The sequence below is a fragment of the Gnatocerus cornutus genome, chromosome 5 (genome assembly GCF_029298725.1).
Source record: "Gnatocerus cornutus isolate USDA-ARS CGAHR chromosome 5, icGnaCorn1.1, whole genome shotgun sequence".
Classification (NCBI taxonomy): Eukaryota; Metazoa; Arthropoda; class Insecta; order Coleoptera; family Tenebrionidae; genus Gnatocerus; species Gnatocerus cornutus.
In genome coordinates, this window is record NC_142237.1 from 11,779,329 (window position 1) to 11,796,528 (window position 17,200).

General features: G+C 36.8%; 4 protein-coding genes across 5 annotated transcripts; 3 read left to right on the forward strand and 1 right to left on the reverse strand.

Annotated features, from left to right (window-relative positions):
• Positions 1–514: 514 nt before the first annotated feature.
• On the reverse strand, positions 515–4,084 carry MICU1 (Mitochondrial calcium uptake 1). 2 transcript variants are annotated; one of them, XM_088037122.1, is made up of 9 exons: positions 3,674–4,084; positions 3,483–3,627; positions 3,020–3,185; positions 2,074–2,111; positions 1,559–1,673; positions 1,347–1,507; positions 1,054–1,295; positions 793–1,010; positions 515–744 (listed from the first exon to the last, which is right to left on the reverse strand). In XM_088037122.1, the coding sequence occupies exons 1-9, from the start codon at positions 3,913–3,915 to the stop codon at positions 590–592; spliced, it is 1,482 nt and encodes a 493-aa protein (XP_087893248.1). In that variant the 5' UTR covers positions 3,916–4,084; the 3' UTR covers positions 515–589. The 2 variants fall into 2 exon arrangements, with proteins under 2 accessions (XP_087893248.1, XP_087893249.1); XM_088037123.1 differs by lacking the exon at positions 3,020–3,185 and adding an exon at positions 3,277–3,436.
• A 441-nt stretch (positions 4,085–4,525) lies between these two features.
• AGO2 (Argonaute 2) lies at positions 4,526–10,728 on the forward strand. Its single transcript, XM_088037115.1, has 5 exons — positions 4,526–4,841; positions 5,172–5,613; positions 5,707–7,096; positions 7,148–7,618; positions 9,325–10,728. Exons 1-5 carry the CDS (start codon positions 4,826–4,828, stop codon positions 10,453–10,455), a joined length of 3,450 nt encoding a protein of 1,149 aa, XP_087893241.1. The 5' UTR covers positions 4,526–4,825; the 3' UTR covers positions 10,456–10,728.
• Positions 10,729–12,172: 1,444 nt separating this feature from the next.
• Positions 12,173–14,781, forward strand: LOC148174507 (brachyurin-like). Its single transcript, XM_088036836.1, has 13 exons — positions 12,173–12,248; positions 12,297–12,444; positions 12,504–12,664; positions 12,713–12,802; positions 12,854–12,993; positions 13,047–13,217; positions 13,277–13,327; positions 13,688–13,700; positions 14,020–14,060; positions 14,130–14,146; positions 14,278–14,318; positions 14,628–14,736; positions 14,778–14,781. Exons 1-13 carry the CDS (start codon positions 12,173–12,175, stop codon positions 14,779–14,781), a joined length of 1,062 nt encoding a protein of 353 aa, XP_087892962.1.
• Positions 14,782–14,911: 130 nt separating this feature from the next.
• LOC148174508 (brachyurin-like) lies at positions 14,912–16,135 on the forward strand. The gene is made up of 6 exons (XM_088037763.1): positions 14,912–15,026; positions 15,071–15,221; positions 15,274–15,434; positions 15,495–15,584; positions 15,643–15,782; positions 15,842–16,135. The coding sequence occupies exons 1-6, from the start codon at positions 14,963–14,965 to the stop codon at positions 16,007–16,009; spliced, it is 774 nt and encodes a 257-aa protein (XP_087893889.1). The 5' UTR covers positions 14,912–14,962; the 3' UTR covers positions 16,010–16,135.
• The last annotated feature ends 1,065 nt before the right edge of the window (positions 16,136–17,200 follow it).

Consider the following 17,200-nt stretch of genomic DNA (forward strand, 5'->3'; position numbering starts at 1 on the left):
GCGCTTGAACAAATTATTGACAAAAATTATTATAAGATTTTTGACAAAGGCGAGTATAAATATGTTAAAACCAAAATCTATGTTGGGTTCTGTTTAAAAAAAACTTGGATGTGACAGCGCATAGTCGACAATATTGATATAAACAAAGCAAAAATTGTAAATGAAACAAATAAGTTTTCTTTAAATTTTTTTCTTTTCTTTTTTGTTTACTAGGTGTATGTATTTTAATTTGTTAGTTGATAAAATAATGTAAGAATCTATGTATGTTTATTAATAAAATATTTTGGTAAAAAAACGAACCAAAAATTTTCGACGCCTTTTTTAATAAAATTTGTATCTTTGTTAGTTTTTAAGTTACGTCAATGAAATTAGGAGAAGTTGCTATTTCTAGTGTTCATAAACGGTTGCAAAATACAAAATTTTAGGACAAAACATAGAGATTTCCTGTCCTCATTTCTTTGGTGTTTCCAAGACTGCTACCTGTCAATAGGTTTCGAATGGTCTTGAAGCAAACTAGAGTAACAATAATTTAATATTTTTAAGGAACACGAAGCTCAGTACATATCAGCAAAACAAACACTTGAAATACTTAAATATCTAACAACGCAGGCTTGGTTTCTTTGGCACACTTTAAAACCGAATGCATAAACTTGATAAATCCCGTATCTTTCGGTTTTTCCAGTCCTCTCAGCAGTCTGTTCTTCATAACCGCAATAAACTCCTTATTACTGAGTTGCCCATCCACTGAAAAACTCCCAAAGTAAATCGTTTAAAGCAAAAAATCAAACTCACGATTCTCATCAAAAATCGTAAAAACCACGTGGATGACGTGATCCGTGAGATCAACATGAGCGACAGTTTTTGCAACGTGTTTTAAAGTAGCTTGATCGATCGAAGCCCCCGCGATGTGGTAAAAAGTCAAAGCCGTATCAACATCGTTGATGTTGTTCAAAAAGTGGAAGAAATTCAAATAGTCCTGTCTCGAAATTCCTTGTCCGTGTTCTCTGAAACTGAACTCAACGATGACGAGGTCGTGTCTTTGAACCAACTCACGTCTTCTTCACCCGCTTGATCATCCGCGACTTCTTTTTCTGGGGGTATCCCGCATAGGCTAGTAAGAGTTCGGTGAAATCCGCCTCGCTGATGTTCCCGTTTTCGTCTGGGCGCTTCCTCCGGAACTCCAAACTGAGGATTTCCTTCTGGAGCTGCTCTTGGAACTCGAGGAACTTCTCGATAGTGAGTTTGCCTTTAAGATTCGGACCGAAGAAGTACGTGGTGAGAGCCGAATTCACACCCTTGAATCATTGAAGATGAAGAGCAAACAATCCGGACAAGTTTTAACTCACTTTAAAGGTATTTCCGGTGTTGGCGTGGTCGCGGTGTCTGGAACCGATGCTCGTCTGTTGTCTGATTAGGGTGGCGACTTTTTCAAACTCTTCGCAATCGACGTCGCCGTCTCCGTTCAGATCGAACATGCGAAAAGCGATCTCGAAATGGCGCCTAGAAGCTTTGGATTGGGAAATTTTAGCAGAAATGTCTCTGCAGAGGATTTACTTACTGGATAGAACGGTGAGGAGGAAAATGTAATCCGAAAATGTGATCAATCCCGCGCTCCCCAACTTATAGAAAATGCTGTCTTCGTCTAAAGTGAGTTCTAACTTTTGCTGGACAGTCTAAACAGGAGACTCGCTGTTAAATTCTACTCTAATTCGAAATCAGGAAGAGAATGCTATTTTTGTTATAATTTCGTTTGAACCGCCTGCATCAGATTCTACTACACAAAACTCTCCTCGTACACATGCCAATTTAAGCCAATTTTATTAAAAACTGCTTTTTCTAAACAGCTAAAAATGAGGAAAAATCGTTAGCATGCAAAAATCAACGCCATGCTAGTGTTTGCTAAAAAAAACTGATCCATTTAATAAATAGTTATTGAGATATTACCTGAAAATCGTGCTGAAAAACAGGTGAATAATTAAAGGAGGTATTTACAGATTCAAGTAAGATATGTCTGAGTTGTTTGTTTTAAAGGAAGACCACAGTTTAAGGGGTGTGATTGGGAGGTTTACTTACTTTTGGGTCGTAGCGGCGGAACTGGTCCAAGCCCAGACCTGAAATCATGAAATGTGTTACATTTACGCGTGGTGGGAGAACTGGCAATTTTTCAAAAGGGCGTTAATAATGTCAAGTTTGAGAAAATGTAAAAAGGGAAAGAAAGTTCAAGCTTTTTAATAAAAGAACATCAGAATTGTTGAGTAAGACGGCGGGATTTTTAAACGGAATTATTAATGAGAAAAGTCAAAAGTCTTTCAAAAGTTTGACACCCTCCAGCAAAATCCTAATATTTTCTAGTACTTTTTCTTTGTTGGTTTTTAAGTTTTGCCACTAAAATTTGGGAAAGTTATTATTGCCAAAGTGTTCATTAAGTAAGCCAAAGCGCAAAATTTTAGAACAAAAAATAGAGATTTTAGAAAATTTGATTTTCGGACGAACCAAATATTTTCGACATTTTTTAATTAAAATTCGTATCTTTGTTAGTTTTTAAGTTACGTGAATGAAATTGGGGGATATTACTATTTCTACAGAGTTCATTATCTGTGCCAAATTGCAAAATTTTAGAACAAAAAATTGTTTTGCCGCGGCAGGTCAACTTTTTACCTACGTTTTTATACCGACTTTTTCCAGTCTTCAGTTTCAGTTTTGATGCTAATATAGCAACACTATACCGAATTTACGAAGTGATTTACCTAAAATTAGGTATTTTTTCTAATATTCAGAATTGACGAAATCCGGAAATTTCATAACTGGACATTTGTTAACTTTGTGAAGAAAGTTTTGAAATGTACAAGCTTATTACCCAGACCCATCTGGCCCTTATATCGCAGGGTAAGTGCTTCAAAAATAGTCATTTCTTTGTGGTTCTATGCGTTATTCATTATGAAAAAATCCGCGCATTTTGAAATAAAATTAACTAAAACCTACAACCTGAAAGAAGTAAAAATAGAAAATCCCCACTAACCATCCGGTTGCTTGAGCCCTGGAGTCATAGACCGCAAAAAGTCGTCTGGAGTCATATAAATCTCATGCTGGTCAACTGTAGGCCCCTGCACTTGCAACGTTGCGAAATATCGGAAAACTTTATCAGGGGTGGAATAGTGGCGAATACGATTCTCGTATTCAATAATCTGTCAAGCCATGCAAGAAATTAGTACAAAAGTCATGAATTCAAGCGTTAGTTCCAACACCAAGCAAAAATCAAACTCTTTAGCCCATTACCATCTGGCTGCCGCATTCCGGGAGTCATAGCACGGAGAAAATCGTCCGGAGTCATGTAGACGTCGCTTCCTTCAACAGTTATCAACTTTACTGTAGCAAAATAGCGAAAGATTTTGTCTGGTGTGGAATAGGCTCTCATTCGATTTTCATACTCTATTATCTAACAACTTCATTAAATTGTATCTTAAAACGATGGAAGAACATACTTTACGATCGCGGAAGCCGACTTTCTCTTTCCGTTTCTTCTTTTTGGACTCTTCTTCAGAGGTTTCCTCCAGCTCCCCCAAGTCAGGTTTCTCGCCAATTTTCTCGCTCTCGGCCTTCACAATCGGGAACAACGTGCGTCTTACCCTAAACAACAAACTCTTACGGTTTGTAACAGTGACCACAAACTTACCATCGATAATCGAGCGCTGATAGCATAAAAATCGCCAAAATGAAACCATACCAAATCTTCGTGTGCCTTGGAGTCTTATCAGGTTTATGCCCAAAATTCTTGTAATATCGTCTCTCCTCTTGATTCGGAAGCTTACTTTGGAGGATGGAGGCGGGTTTTAAATAGATTCCTCTCGGCAGGGTCGAATGAGAGTAAATTTGGGGTAAATATCTAATAGTGCTTTGGGTGACACGAGAAAACATGATTTGATGGGTTCGTACGATTCAAGATAATTTCGGGTTGCAGAAATGGGGATTCATTCCAAACGAAATTTAATTTTAATCACATAAATGACATTTTGGAGGTTAAACGTCAAAATGGTGGCGCTAGTCTGCACTGTCACATGACTGTGTGAAGTTAGCTACGTGACTTAGAAAACTATCATACATACTGACTCTAACTAATCCAGAAATCTAAGATACTGACAGAAAATCGTGCGACGTCACAGAAAATGCTAAGTTTCGGGAGAAAATTAAATGTAGGGATTTTAAAGGCTAACAATTTGGCAAAGTAGGATTTACGTGAATTAAAAATTAGTGAAAGACTTGTTTAGAAAAACAGACATAAATAAGAATTCAGCAAGTTTTGGCAAATTTGCTCAGTTGCGTCAAGGTCAAGCGCTTTTGCTGCCAACTGCTACCAGTAAAAATTGCTAGAAGCTGTTGCCACTTCACTTTCTAATGAGTGGATCAATATTGATAAGCTGATTTTTGCTTAAGGTTCTTTTTTAGATCAAATTTTCCAAGCAGAAAAGTACTTCTAAAGTTTGCGCTTCGGCTGTGTGTAACGGACTTGGTAGTGGGGATTAAGGGATCTAGGTTTACACAACTTCACACAAGTTCTACAAGTTCTCTTCTGTCAGTCGTAATCTGACTTTATTAATCTTATCCAATACATAAACTCTACGAATAGAAAAAAAAACTTCCTAATTGTAATTGTGTGGTTTTATGTTGAATTTATGGTATAATCGGCTTTAAAGGCCCATTAATTGTTTACAAACTACAGTTTGTTAGATTCGTGTTTGTGTTTAGGAGGTGACATACTTTTTGTCAAACTATTTTAATTTTTTGTTGTGTTTAAATTAATAATTTGCAAGTAAATTGGTTGTGAACAATGGGAAAGAAAAAAGGTAAAGTATTTCCAAACTAGTATTTTATTATTAGCTAGTAAAAGGAGGATTTCATAATCGAACTATGGCGATGGTATTTCAAATCAAATTTAGTGAAGGGGCTAAAAACATGTTCATAAAAACGTCAATTTAAGGTAGATGACTGATTTACAGCGTTAAAATGATGGGAGCTAACTTTTCGGTAATTGGGGATTTCCCCGAAATATGTCCGCCATTTTGTCAAGTGATCCTTCAGAATCTGTATGAATTTTTATTTTGTTAATTTTTACTGCTCAGTCGATTTAATTTTTCTATTAAATGTTCTTGGTTTTGATGAAATTGTTTTTTAAGGAAAAGGAAAGGGACAGGGTCAGGAAAAAGGTCCCTCAGATCAACCAGAAGCTGGTCCTTCTACTTCCAGTCCACCACAAGAACAACCTGCTCAGGCGCCACAACAAGGAAAGAAACAACAACAGAAGAAGGTTCAGCAACAGCCTCAGCAAGGACAACAGCAGAGACAAGGGCAACCCCCACAACAACAAGGAGGACCGCAGCAACAGCGGGGACAACAAGTGCAGCCGCCGCAACAGCAAGGGCCACCGCAGCAACAGCGGGGACAACAAGGGCAACCGCCGCAACAGAAAAGGCAGCCTCCACCTCATCAAGGACCACCCCAGCAGTTTCCACATGGATTTCCCCAACAGTTTGCACCAGGTTTTCAGCCTCCAGGTTTCCAACAACCGCAGGGTCCTTGGGGACTGGGACAACAAGGTTTTCCGCAGATGCCCATGGGGTAATATTTTTTGTAATATATTAAAAAATGTTTTTTGTGTCGATCATATTCTATAGCATACTTTTTTTATTTATTATTATTTATTCTTTCTAGGGGACCACCGCCTGGCCAATTTTTTGATCCAGCAATTCTACAGGGTCAACAGCAAGGGGGTCCTCCAGGGAGGCGAGGTCCACAACAACAATTTCCAGGGCAAGGACCACAACAGCAATTTCCCGGACAAGGATCACCGCATCATCAACAAGGACGAGGTCCTCAGCAACAAAGGCAAGGCCTACAACAACAACAACAACAGCAGAGGGGTCCGCAGCAGCAAAGACAAGGGCCTCAGCAGCAGCAGCAAAGACAAGGTCCTCAACAGCAGCAGCAAAGACAAGGTCCTCAACAGCAGCAGAGACAAGAACCTCAACAACAGCAACAGCAACAGCAGCAAGGACCGCAGCAGCCGCAGCAAAGACAAGGTCCTCAACAGCAGCAGAGACAAGGACCTCCACAGCAGCAGCAAAGGCAAGGTCAACAACAGTTGCAACCAGGTCCTTCACCGCAACAACGACCTGGTCCTCAGCAACCTCAAGAAACCTCTTCGTCTCCACCGAGTCCTCCTTTCGGCGGCCAAGGTGACTGCTTGAAACAAATGGCACTGGTAAAACCTGGAGTGAAAGGACGAAAAATACAACTAGAGAGCAATCACCTCTCGCTGGACGTGGGAAAATTAAAAGAAGCCATTCATTATGACGTCGCCATAACACCAGATACCCCTAAAGGTTTATTGCGCGATGTGATGAATCTTTTCGGGCGAAAGCATTACCCCAATCGCCATCCAGCTTTCGACGGTCGAAAGAACTTATATTCACCGACAAGATTGCCTTTCGGGCCCTCCGATTCTCACAGCGACACAATTACAGTGGAAGGAGAAAACAAGCCGAGGGAATTTAAGGTGGAGGTGAAATTCGCCCGCACTGTTGACCTGTCGCCTCTCCACGACATGCTGAAAACCAAGCAGTCGCCCCAAGACGCTCTCCAATGTCTTGACATAGTTCTCCGCAACGCCCCTTCTAATAATTGCATAATTGCCGGTCGGTGCTTCTTCACACCGCCACGAGACCAAATTCTTAAATTGGGCGAAGGAATGGAGATGTATTACGGTTTTTACCAATCGGCCATCCGCGGCTGGAAACCACTTCTGAATGTAGATGTGGCTCACAAGGCATTTCCCACTTCTCTGGAACTCTTGGATTTGGTCTGCGAGTTGGGTAGCGACTTCAGAAACACCATGGACCGGTCTCATCTTAATCGGCCTATCCAGGACAGGCTTGAAAGGAGTGTGGAAAAATTCGTCCGCATGTTGAAAGTGAAATATGAGATCCCTGGACAGAGCGGATCTAAGCGGATTTATAGAGTGAACGGTTTAGGGGAGACTCCAGAGAGGGCGAAGTTTAAGCTGGAAGACGGGAGGATGACCACAGTGGCACAATACTACCAGGTGAAGAAAAAGAAAATTTGTAATTTCTTCTTATAAGTAATTCTCTTCCAGGACGTGAAACGCTTCAAATTGCGATATCCGCACCTGCCCACTCTCTGGGTGGGATCTAGAGACCGCGAACAGAAGATTCTTCTGCCGTTGGAGTGCTGCACAATTGTGGAAGGCCAAGCTGTTAATCGTAAAATGACCGAGAACCAAACTAGCTCGATGATAAAGATGTCAGCGACTTCCACCGACGTGCGCAAGCAGAAGATAATGAGGTCGCTCAACGAAGTTAGGTACAATAACGACCCCTGCATCAAAGAGTTCGGTTTTTCGGTCAGCCACCAATTTGAGCGACTGGAGGCTAGGGTTCTTGAGCCCCCAACTTTGAAGTATGCTAGTAATAGCACCATTAAACCGCAACGTGGAGTGTGGAGGTCTGATCGAGCTAAGTTTTTAAATGCGGCTACCATCAACAAATGGACTATTGCTACGGCGACGAGATACCCTATGAAAGAGGCGCAAAATCTGGCCGACCAGGTTCGTTTTTAGTTCAGGGAAATTAGATTTTTAATCGTAACAAATTATTCAAGTTTTAAACAAAAAAAAGTTCTCTCACCCTTAAAGTTGGGGTAAACACCCCCAGAAAATGTTTTCTTTCTATTACCTTTCAAACCATTAATTTTAGAGCAAAAATAAAGGTGATAAAAATGTTTGAAATTAAATTTTCTAACAAAAATGCTCTATTCATTTTTTGCGTACAGTGAATGCAACTCCCGCAAATACGGCGCGAAGTTGGGGGTGTCAACAAATTTTAGAAAAAATGCACTGGAAAAGACAAAAATCATTTCAAAACTAGAATTGCCTAATGATTCCGAACTCTGTAATTTATTTTATTCTATCAGGTCAGGACTAAGATTTATTTTAAAAATATTTTTTCTCGGTATTATTGACGACAACGAAATGTGTACGGCAAAATTGTCTATCTCAATTTTCACTTTAAATCATAGGCGCACTTCTAATTGTCATTTATAACAATTGATGCCTAGTTAGTTAAAATCGGCTAAACATTGAAGTGTAGTCGAAAAACCAAGAGCTATTGCAAAATTTGAGGAAAATTTGAGCAGTGGCTGCTGATTAGTGAGAGTTGTATGGGTAAAATTAAATGTTTAGAGAAAAATCAAAAAGAGCGCCACTGGTCAAAGTCTGATTTACATTATGGAAATTCAGAGAAAAATATATTACAAGGTAAAAGTCGTTCATATTTTGGTATCACTAATAGTACACCTCGTTTACATTTGTTTTTTTTTCAGACTTTCTTAACAAACCTACAATATCACAATTCTTTGTTGTATCTCATTGAAAAAGTGAATCAGTTATCCAACGAACTATAGAAATCGTTGATTTTGCCAAGATATTCAGAAAAACTGATTTTCCTGAAATTTTCCAGAAACCAACTAGTTCACTTTTAAAAAAAAATCTAGTGCATAACTCATAAACTGTTGTTTTGATTCTTTACTGTAATACATCATTATAAAGAATGGAACCTCAGTTTTTTATCATTTGTAGAATCTCATAGCGTTTGGCTTTTGGAATTGTCATTAATCAATATTTTATTGCTAAACAAAGAAAATGATTAAAGCTACATTAAGAAATTGCTGATTCCTAAATCGATCGATCTAAAAAAATATTTCTACAGTATGTTCAAGGAATTTGCTCGACAAGCCTAGCATGTTAACTATCCCTCTTGTAGGTAATATCTTAAATAACTTAGTTGAACATTAAATAATAACCGTCATGCTAATTTTTTAATTAAATTATTTACAGAAATACTCCTCAAAGGCCTAATAGCAATTAATGCTTTAAAATTATAAATCGATCTATCGTACAGTTTTTGAGAAAATGAGATGTTAAATTTGAAAAAACAGCTATTAAAAATCATATTTTTTTTTGACAATTTTTGTATAAAATTTAATTGTTAACATATTTTGTTACTTCTATATCTGCTCTAAAGTGAATAGTTTAGAAGATACAAGAAGAAAATTATTTTTGGGGGTGTTTTCCGTAATTTTGGGGGATGTTATGTGTTACGTGAGAGAACTTTTTTTATTCAATTTTTGTTGCCCTTGGTAATTTTCTTCTACCAAGTTTCAAAACTTAAATAATTTGTTTTTTTAATGGTCATTTTCGATCTAATTTTCGATTTGGATTTTACGTCATTTTATATTAAATTTAACTCATTTCAGATCTCTCGCATGGCGCCTAATTGTGGCATGCAGTTCACTACTCCACCGGTGAAGCCGTTCGGTCACATTGGGGGGCGGCAGTCCCTCCAAGATTTCATTGAATTCTTTAAGACGAAGCGCGACTACGACCTCATCTTCGTGGTGGTTTCCAGCACCGGCCCCATTTATTCCTACGTAAAACAAGCAGCTGAGTTGAACGTGGGTTGTTTGACTCAGTGTATCAAAGATCGCACGCTGAACAGACTCAACCCGCAAACTGTCGCGAATATTCTTCTGAAAGTCAACAGTAAAATGAATGGGACGAATCATAGTCTCAACTTTAGACCACCGATTATGAACCGCCCGTGTATGATAATGGGGGCTGATGTGACCCACCCAAGCCCTGACGCTCGCGACATCCCTAGCGTCGCTGCAGTGACTGCCTCGCATGATCCCAACGCCTTCCAGTACAATATCTGTTGGCGCCTGCAGCCCCCCAAAATGGAGATAATCGAAGATCTCTGTAACATCACGAACGAGCAATTGATGTTCTTCTATAAGAAGACCAACGGGATGAAACCGGAGAGGATTGTTTTCTTCAGAGACGGCGTGTCCGAAGGACAGTTCAGAGAAGTCCAAAGAGCTGAGATTTCGGCTATCCAGAAAGCCTGTAAAGCGCTCCAGAAGGACGGCTACGAACCCACCATCACTTTCTTGGTGGTGCAGAAACGTCACCATACGAGATTGTTCCCGACGAATCCCAGGGATTCAGAGGATAAGAACAATAATGTTCCCGCGGGAACTTGCGTAGATTCCTTGATCACTAATCCAATGATGCAGGACTTTTATTTGGTTTCTCATGCGAGTATTCAAGGAGTTGCGAAACCGACAAAGTACTGCACTCTTTGGGATGATAATAAAATGAGCAATGACGAGATTGAGGAGTTGGCGTATCATCTGTGTCATTTGTTTACGAGGTGTAACAGATCTGTGAGTTATCCAGCGCCGACTTATTATGCTCATTTAGCAGCAGCGAGAGCTAAAGTCTACATTGAAAATGATAGATTGAATTTGAGCGATCTTGCGAGGACCCAGCAGAGATATCAGATTCAAGAAAGCATTTGTAAGGGCAAGCCTATGTTTTTTGTGTAGGCATTCGAGATGGTATAATTATTACTCCTATATTATTGTATTCCAAGATTTTTTGTATTCATTCGGGGCGGCGCCACAAAAAAAGTGGTTCAATCTCATGTCCGTGAACTAAAAACTGCCTACAACGGAATATGTTCGCCTTTCTTGTTCTTAACCAGGATTTCACGGGAGCATTTAACATTTTGTCCAACCATTGACATTGATCATTTTTTGTGACGCGGCCTAGAACTAAACTTCACATGTTTTTTTATAAATAAAAATGCTTTTTAGCTATTTAGTCGTTTTTATTACTTTCCGTTGATAGATTAGTCAAAGTGATTACACGTCGTGTTCGATCTAAAAAACTTGCTTGAAATTCACTCGAAATGACTTCCTGAAATTTTATTTTAGTCAATATCTAGTTAATTTAGAAAAATGTGTGCTCATTTAACGCAGAACTTCACGCATAATTTAAAACCGGGCAAATTTTGAACGTACGTTGGTTTTTTTTGCAATTTTCTACATAAAAAATAGTTCTTAGATTTTCCAAAATTCGAAAGTTGGGCTTTTTCGCGAAAATTCATGACTAAAAGTTGTGAAATCGATATCTCACTTATTTTGTGGAGTAAACTTGCGTTATTATAGCTCATTTTACGCAGATTCCAAATCCGTGCTCAACGTACACAGATAGTTAATTTTCTGATAATTATTGTGCTTATTCAAAATAAAGCGCAAAATGAAAGACGTCTTTTTCGTAAAAAAGTGGCGAAGCCGCAATTTATCTCTACCAATCTACGAATTGTAAGGAAACTAGTTGATTTAAGCTATTAATCATAAAAATAAAACCAATTTGTAAAAATCTAATTTTAGTTTTACAACATGGTCAATCATATTTTTATTTAGAACAGTATCATAACATTGTATTAGGTATATTAATAATTGGATTAGTAGGGTTTAGGGAACAATAAAGTACATTTTTATAAAGCTTCAATCATTTTTATTAATAACGAAAAAATTCATGATGCAGCAGAAAATTAAAAAAAAGATAGTGCACCTATCTCATATTACTTGGAATTATAAGTTTTATTATTAAGGTAGCAATTTTTGAAGAAAAAATAAAAATGAGAATATTTAGGGGTTTTCTATATTCTTTTTGCGTTCTCTTGGGATTCCCTTTACATTCTCTCTTCAGTATTTCGGAGATTCTTTATTAATTCTCTTCTTCTAGATTCTATGTTCATACATGCTAAATAATTTCTACATGTTTTTTTTTTATAAAAATGTCTCTGTTTCTAAACTGGGTCATATTTATTTATAATTAACTGTATCAAATTTAGTTACATATTTTGGGAACACAATAAATGCTTTAAGTTGGATTTAGAAACAATAACTCGATTTTGCCTTAAGCTATAATAAGTTTTATAACCACCGAACAAAATTTATGATTTCTGTCAACCGAAAAAAAATGTAAGGAAAGCTTGGGCAAGAAAACCTCGCAAGTTTCTACAAACTCTGTACGATTTTCTTAGAGATTTTCACTGCTCCACTCTCCTCTATAAACATCCCTCATTTAAGTACCACTTCACATAAGAATGTTATCATTATCCCAAGATAATCTTCTTTAAATTACCACCGAAATAATACCAGATAATCGATAATAAAAGGTTACATAATAAATATAAAACCCCCGATCCCCAGCAAAGTCTAAGTAATCTCCTGACCCAAATTTGAGTGCATCATGAAACCGGCAACTTTCCTCTTCGCAGTGGCAGTACTCTGTGCCCAACTCTATCAAAACAGCGCGAGAAATCATGGTAAGAAATCTTGAAATCGAAAAAAAAACAATTTTTAATGTGACACAGGGCGGATAATTGGGGGAGAAGTCGCCAACGCCGGTCAGTTTCCTTTCGTTGCCTCCATCCACAAGCGGACAACTGATGGTAATTACTTCTGCGCTGGAACTCTGATTGGTAATCAATGGATATTAACAGCTGCCCAATGTGTGGTCGAGTATGTAATATAAATTCTTTGCCTTGTACTTAATTGATTGATTCGTTTTTTTTTCTTAGTGCTATTTCGCTAACTATTGGATTAGGTTCAAACAATTTGAATGATGCCAATATTGTTAAATTAGCAACGGATTCGTATATTGTACATCCTGATTTTGACCCCAACACTTTAGATAACGACGTTGCTGTTATCATATTGAGAGAGCCCATCAGCTTCACTGGTAACAATCACTCTTAGGTATTCTCAGTACGAACTGGAGCTTTTTCAGATTATATTAGACCCATTAGTTTGCTCTCTGATGTGGAAGTTGTAAGTGGCGCCGGTGTTTCGACAGTGGGTTGGGGCCAAACCAGTGACGGTAACTTTAAATAACTAAAATCTTTTTTTTTTCATTGATTTGACTCTGCAGAACAAGCTGGGATTACCGACGATCTTTATTACGTCGAGTTGGTAGCTTTAAGTAACGAAGAATGCAAAATGACTTTTGGAAATCAGATAACTGATAACATGGTTTGTGTCGATGGTAATTTTAATCAAGGCACTTGTTTGGTACGTTTAATCAAATCTTGGATGGGATAGGTGTTTATTGGTTTGGATTTTAGGGAGATATTGGAGGTCCTCTTTTCCATAAAGGAATTTTATTGACTTACCATGTTGGAATTTCAAGTTTTGTTAGCTCGCGGGGATGTGAGAGTACGGATCCGTCTGGATTTACCAGAACGGCGCCTTATGTGCCGTGGATTGTTAATGTTACCACTGGTGAACAAAGCTACGTTTAATAAATAACTTTTTGAGTTGTACTTTCGTTATTTTGTTTATGTTGATAACTAAGACTCTCAACTTTCTTCGGTCGATTACTCACTTATTTTTGGAGCAAACTATCGTTATTAGGGCTCATTTTACGCAGAATTTCGTGCAGATTCCAAATCTGAGTTCAAAATTTACGTACTGTAAGAAATAACTGAGTTATGGCCGAGCAAAATTTCGGGCCGCTGATTTTCACTTTTCCAAATTTTTAAACTTAAATATCTGGAAAACTATCAGAGATATTGAGGTGCGGTTTGCGTCATTGTTTTCCTCGGGTCATTTTACATTGGAAAAAGTTCTCAAAATTCGATAGTCGATTTTTCGCAAAAAAAAATCTATGACTAAAACTATGCCAAATTTCTGATATCAATATCTCGCTTATTTTTTAAAGTAATGTTGCGTTACTATACATCATTTTACGCAGAATTTTTCGCAGATTCCAAATCTGGGTTTGAAATTCTGATCTAACAGCAAACAACTGAGTTATGGTCGATCAAAGTTTCGAATAGTTAATTTTCATTTTTCCTAATATTTCTTAATTTTTAAAGTTAAATATCTCGAAAACTATTAGAGATATTGAGGATGCGGTTTGCGCCATCGTTTTCCTCGGCTCATTTTACGTTAGAAAAAATGCTCAAAAGCCAAAAATTCGATAGTCGATTTTTCGCGAAAAAAAATCCGACTCAATCGATGAAAATTTTTCATTTTTTAATTTTTGGCCATAGCTTGTAAACTATTTGTCTGCTCGATCTCAAATTTGGCCAGTAGATAGATCTCGACCTCCTTTTTTGACTGATGTAAACACAAAGGTATTAAACGTCGTTTTCACCTTAAAAACAGTGATTGAAAATCACCTCAAAATGACCTCTTTAAAACAGCGTTTGGCCAATGCCTCGTTTATTTATTAAGCAAACTCAACAAATTTTGGGTCTCATTTTACGCAAAATGTTACGCTGTATCCAAAAACGTAAGAATTTTTGAATTTTTGTCAACAAATAACTGAGTTATGGCCGTTTGAATTTTTAGGTTGTCGCCAGAGGGCCAAATTTCTGAAGATTCAAAACAATGTGTGCTCGATATCTCAGAAACTATTTCAGATATTGAGATGCGGTTTACGCCATCGTTTTTTTCGCGATTTTTTACATAAGAAATAATTTTTTGATTCTTCTACAGTCGAAATTTGCAAATTTTCGCAAACATTCATGACTAAAACTATGCCAAATTTCTAACGTTTTCAAAACAGTTTTTGGTTAATCTCTCGTTTATTTATTAAACAAACTCAATAAAATTTGATCTCAATCTTACGCTGAATCCAAAGCCGCAAGAATGTTTTAATTTTCGTCAACAAATAACTGAGTTTAATTTATTACAAAAAGTATGTCAAACTTCTGCTGTGGATATTTCGGTTATTTTTGGAGTAAATTTGCATCATTTTACCTCATTTTACTCAAAATTTGACGTACGACAACAATTGACTGAATTACGGTCGTTTAAAATTTCGAAAATGAAACTTCGATCTATTTTAGATAATTATGTTTTTAGACTTAAATCTTGCAGAAATAACAGGAAAAACGTTATCTTTATCTCAATTAATTAAAAATCTTTGCTCTACATGAAAATTAAACACATCATCGATAACAATGATAAACCAGATAAGTTAATAATTTTTTACTCAGAAGAAAACGGCCGATACGCGACAACTTTAAAAATCATGTTCCGAACAGTAACAGTTTTATCACTCGCAATTTTTTGTATCCACGCCGCACAAAATCGAGGTAAGAAAACACGAAAAATAATAAAAATCTATCATTTGTTTAAGGAGGACGAATAATTGGAGGAGACGTCGCCAACGCCGGTCAATTCCCTTTCGTCGCTTCAATCTACACACAGACAACTTCTGGTACTTATTTTTGCGGTGGGACTCTTATTGGTAATCAGTGGATCTTAACATCCGCGCGATGTGTATCAGAGTAATTTCAAATAAGTCCGAATAACTTATGAAAACTGATTTGTTTATTTTAGTGGCGTTTTGTTTACAATTGGATTGGGGTCAAACCAACTGAATGATGCAAATGCGCTTCGTTTAGCGACTGATAGGTATATTGTACACCCTGATTTTAATCCAGAGACTTCGGAACATGATATTGGTGTTATTACTTTGCGGGAACCTGTTACATACACTGGTGATTCTAATTCTTCTCATACTCTATTTATTCAGTAATGATAATATTTTTTTTATTTAGATTACATTAGTCCGGTAAATCTGATATCCGCCGCTGATCTTCCAGGCGGCACGTCGGTGTCAACAGTCGGTTGGGGCCAAACTAGTGACTGTAAAACAATCGATAATTTAATAATCAATAAGTTTAATAAAATTTCTTTAAACTTTAGCACAAGCTGGTTTAAGCGACAGCCTTAACTATGTGTCTCTGGTAACTCTAAGTAACGAAGAATGCAGACTTATTTTTGGTAGTCAGGTCAAGGATGGTATGGTTTGTGTTGATGGTAATTACAATGAAGGTACTTGTGCGGTAGGTTTGCTGAGAGTTGCAGATCAAACACAGTAGTGTTTTATTGAATTGAATTTTAGGGAGACCTTGGAGGGCCATTATTGCAAAGAGGAATTCTTCTGACGTATCTTGTGGGTGTTTCAAGCTTTATTAGTTCAAGAGGTTGCGAGAGTACGGATCCTTCTGGGTTTACTAGAACTGCGCCTTATGTGGAGTGGATTATGAATGTTACCCATGGAGCCAACTAATAGAATCTTATAGGGGAAAAGATTCTATAAATTATTTTTGTGTAAAAATTTTACTCTGAAAGAAACACAAAATGGAAGAGTAAATTTTCTAAAGCTTTCTTAATAAAAGTTTTTTATATTGCAAAATTTAATGCTAACAGTACTTTTAAAAGGATTAGAAAAATCGAATTGTCATATTTAAAATTGTTTAATGAATGAAATTTTATCGCCGTGGTCTGAAAAATAATGGTGGATGCGCCGGGTTTTTACAAGTTAGTTTATGAAACTAGGCAATAAACAATAAATATTATTAAAATTATGAGAATTTTCATAATTAAAGAAGCAATTGGCCATCTTGAGCTTGAATTAAAAGCTTATTTGAGAAACTTCGTGTCCAACATTGTGCCAACACTTCAAAAATAATTGAGATAAAGAAAACCCAAAACTGATATGTATGAAGAGTTGCCTAAAAAAATAGCAATTAAAAAGAAAATCGTACGTAATTTTGGTTTTCAAAATTCAACAATAGCAGTAACAATTTAATGGTTTTTAGAGTTATGATATTTAAAATGACATATATTATTTCATTTAAGTTAAAAACAAGCGAATAAGTACAACAAATTAAGAATTGATCTCAAGTAGCTAAGCTTACTTAAAAAGGGATTAGATAAACTAGAACATACAGTATAAAATCGTATTAAAACCAAAGACTTTGATCCCATAGGTATAATAAAATTTGTCCCAATTTTCGTTTTATAATCCAGGATCTTATGAAACACTTTTTATGACTTTTTTTGGAGATAGGTAGCCGTAAAAATTAAGTTGTTATCAAATCAATAAAATCATTTTATGTCGTAAAGGAATATTGTCCCAACTTAATTAAATTTCATAACTTCCACTTTGGTTTTTAATTTTTATTAACGCTGGATTTACTTTGATCGATTTCTCGTTTATTTTTGAAGCAAACTTAACTTATTTGGGCTCATTTTACGCAGAATGTCACGCTGATTTTAAAACCGGGAGAATGTTAATGTACGACAACAAATAACTGAGTTATGGCCGTTTGAATTATTGGGCTGTCGCCAGAGGGCCAAAATTTTGAAGGTTCGAAACAATTCGTGCTCGATTTCTCGGAAACTATTACAGATATTAAGATGCAGTTTGCGACATCGTTCTTCTTGCGATTTTTTACATAAAAAAATAGTTATTAGA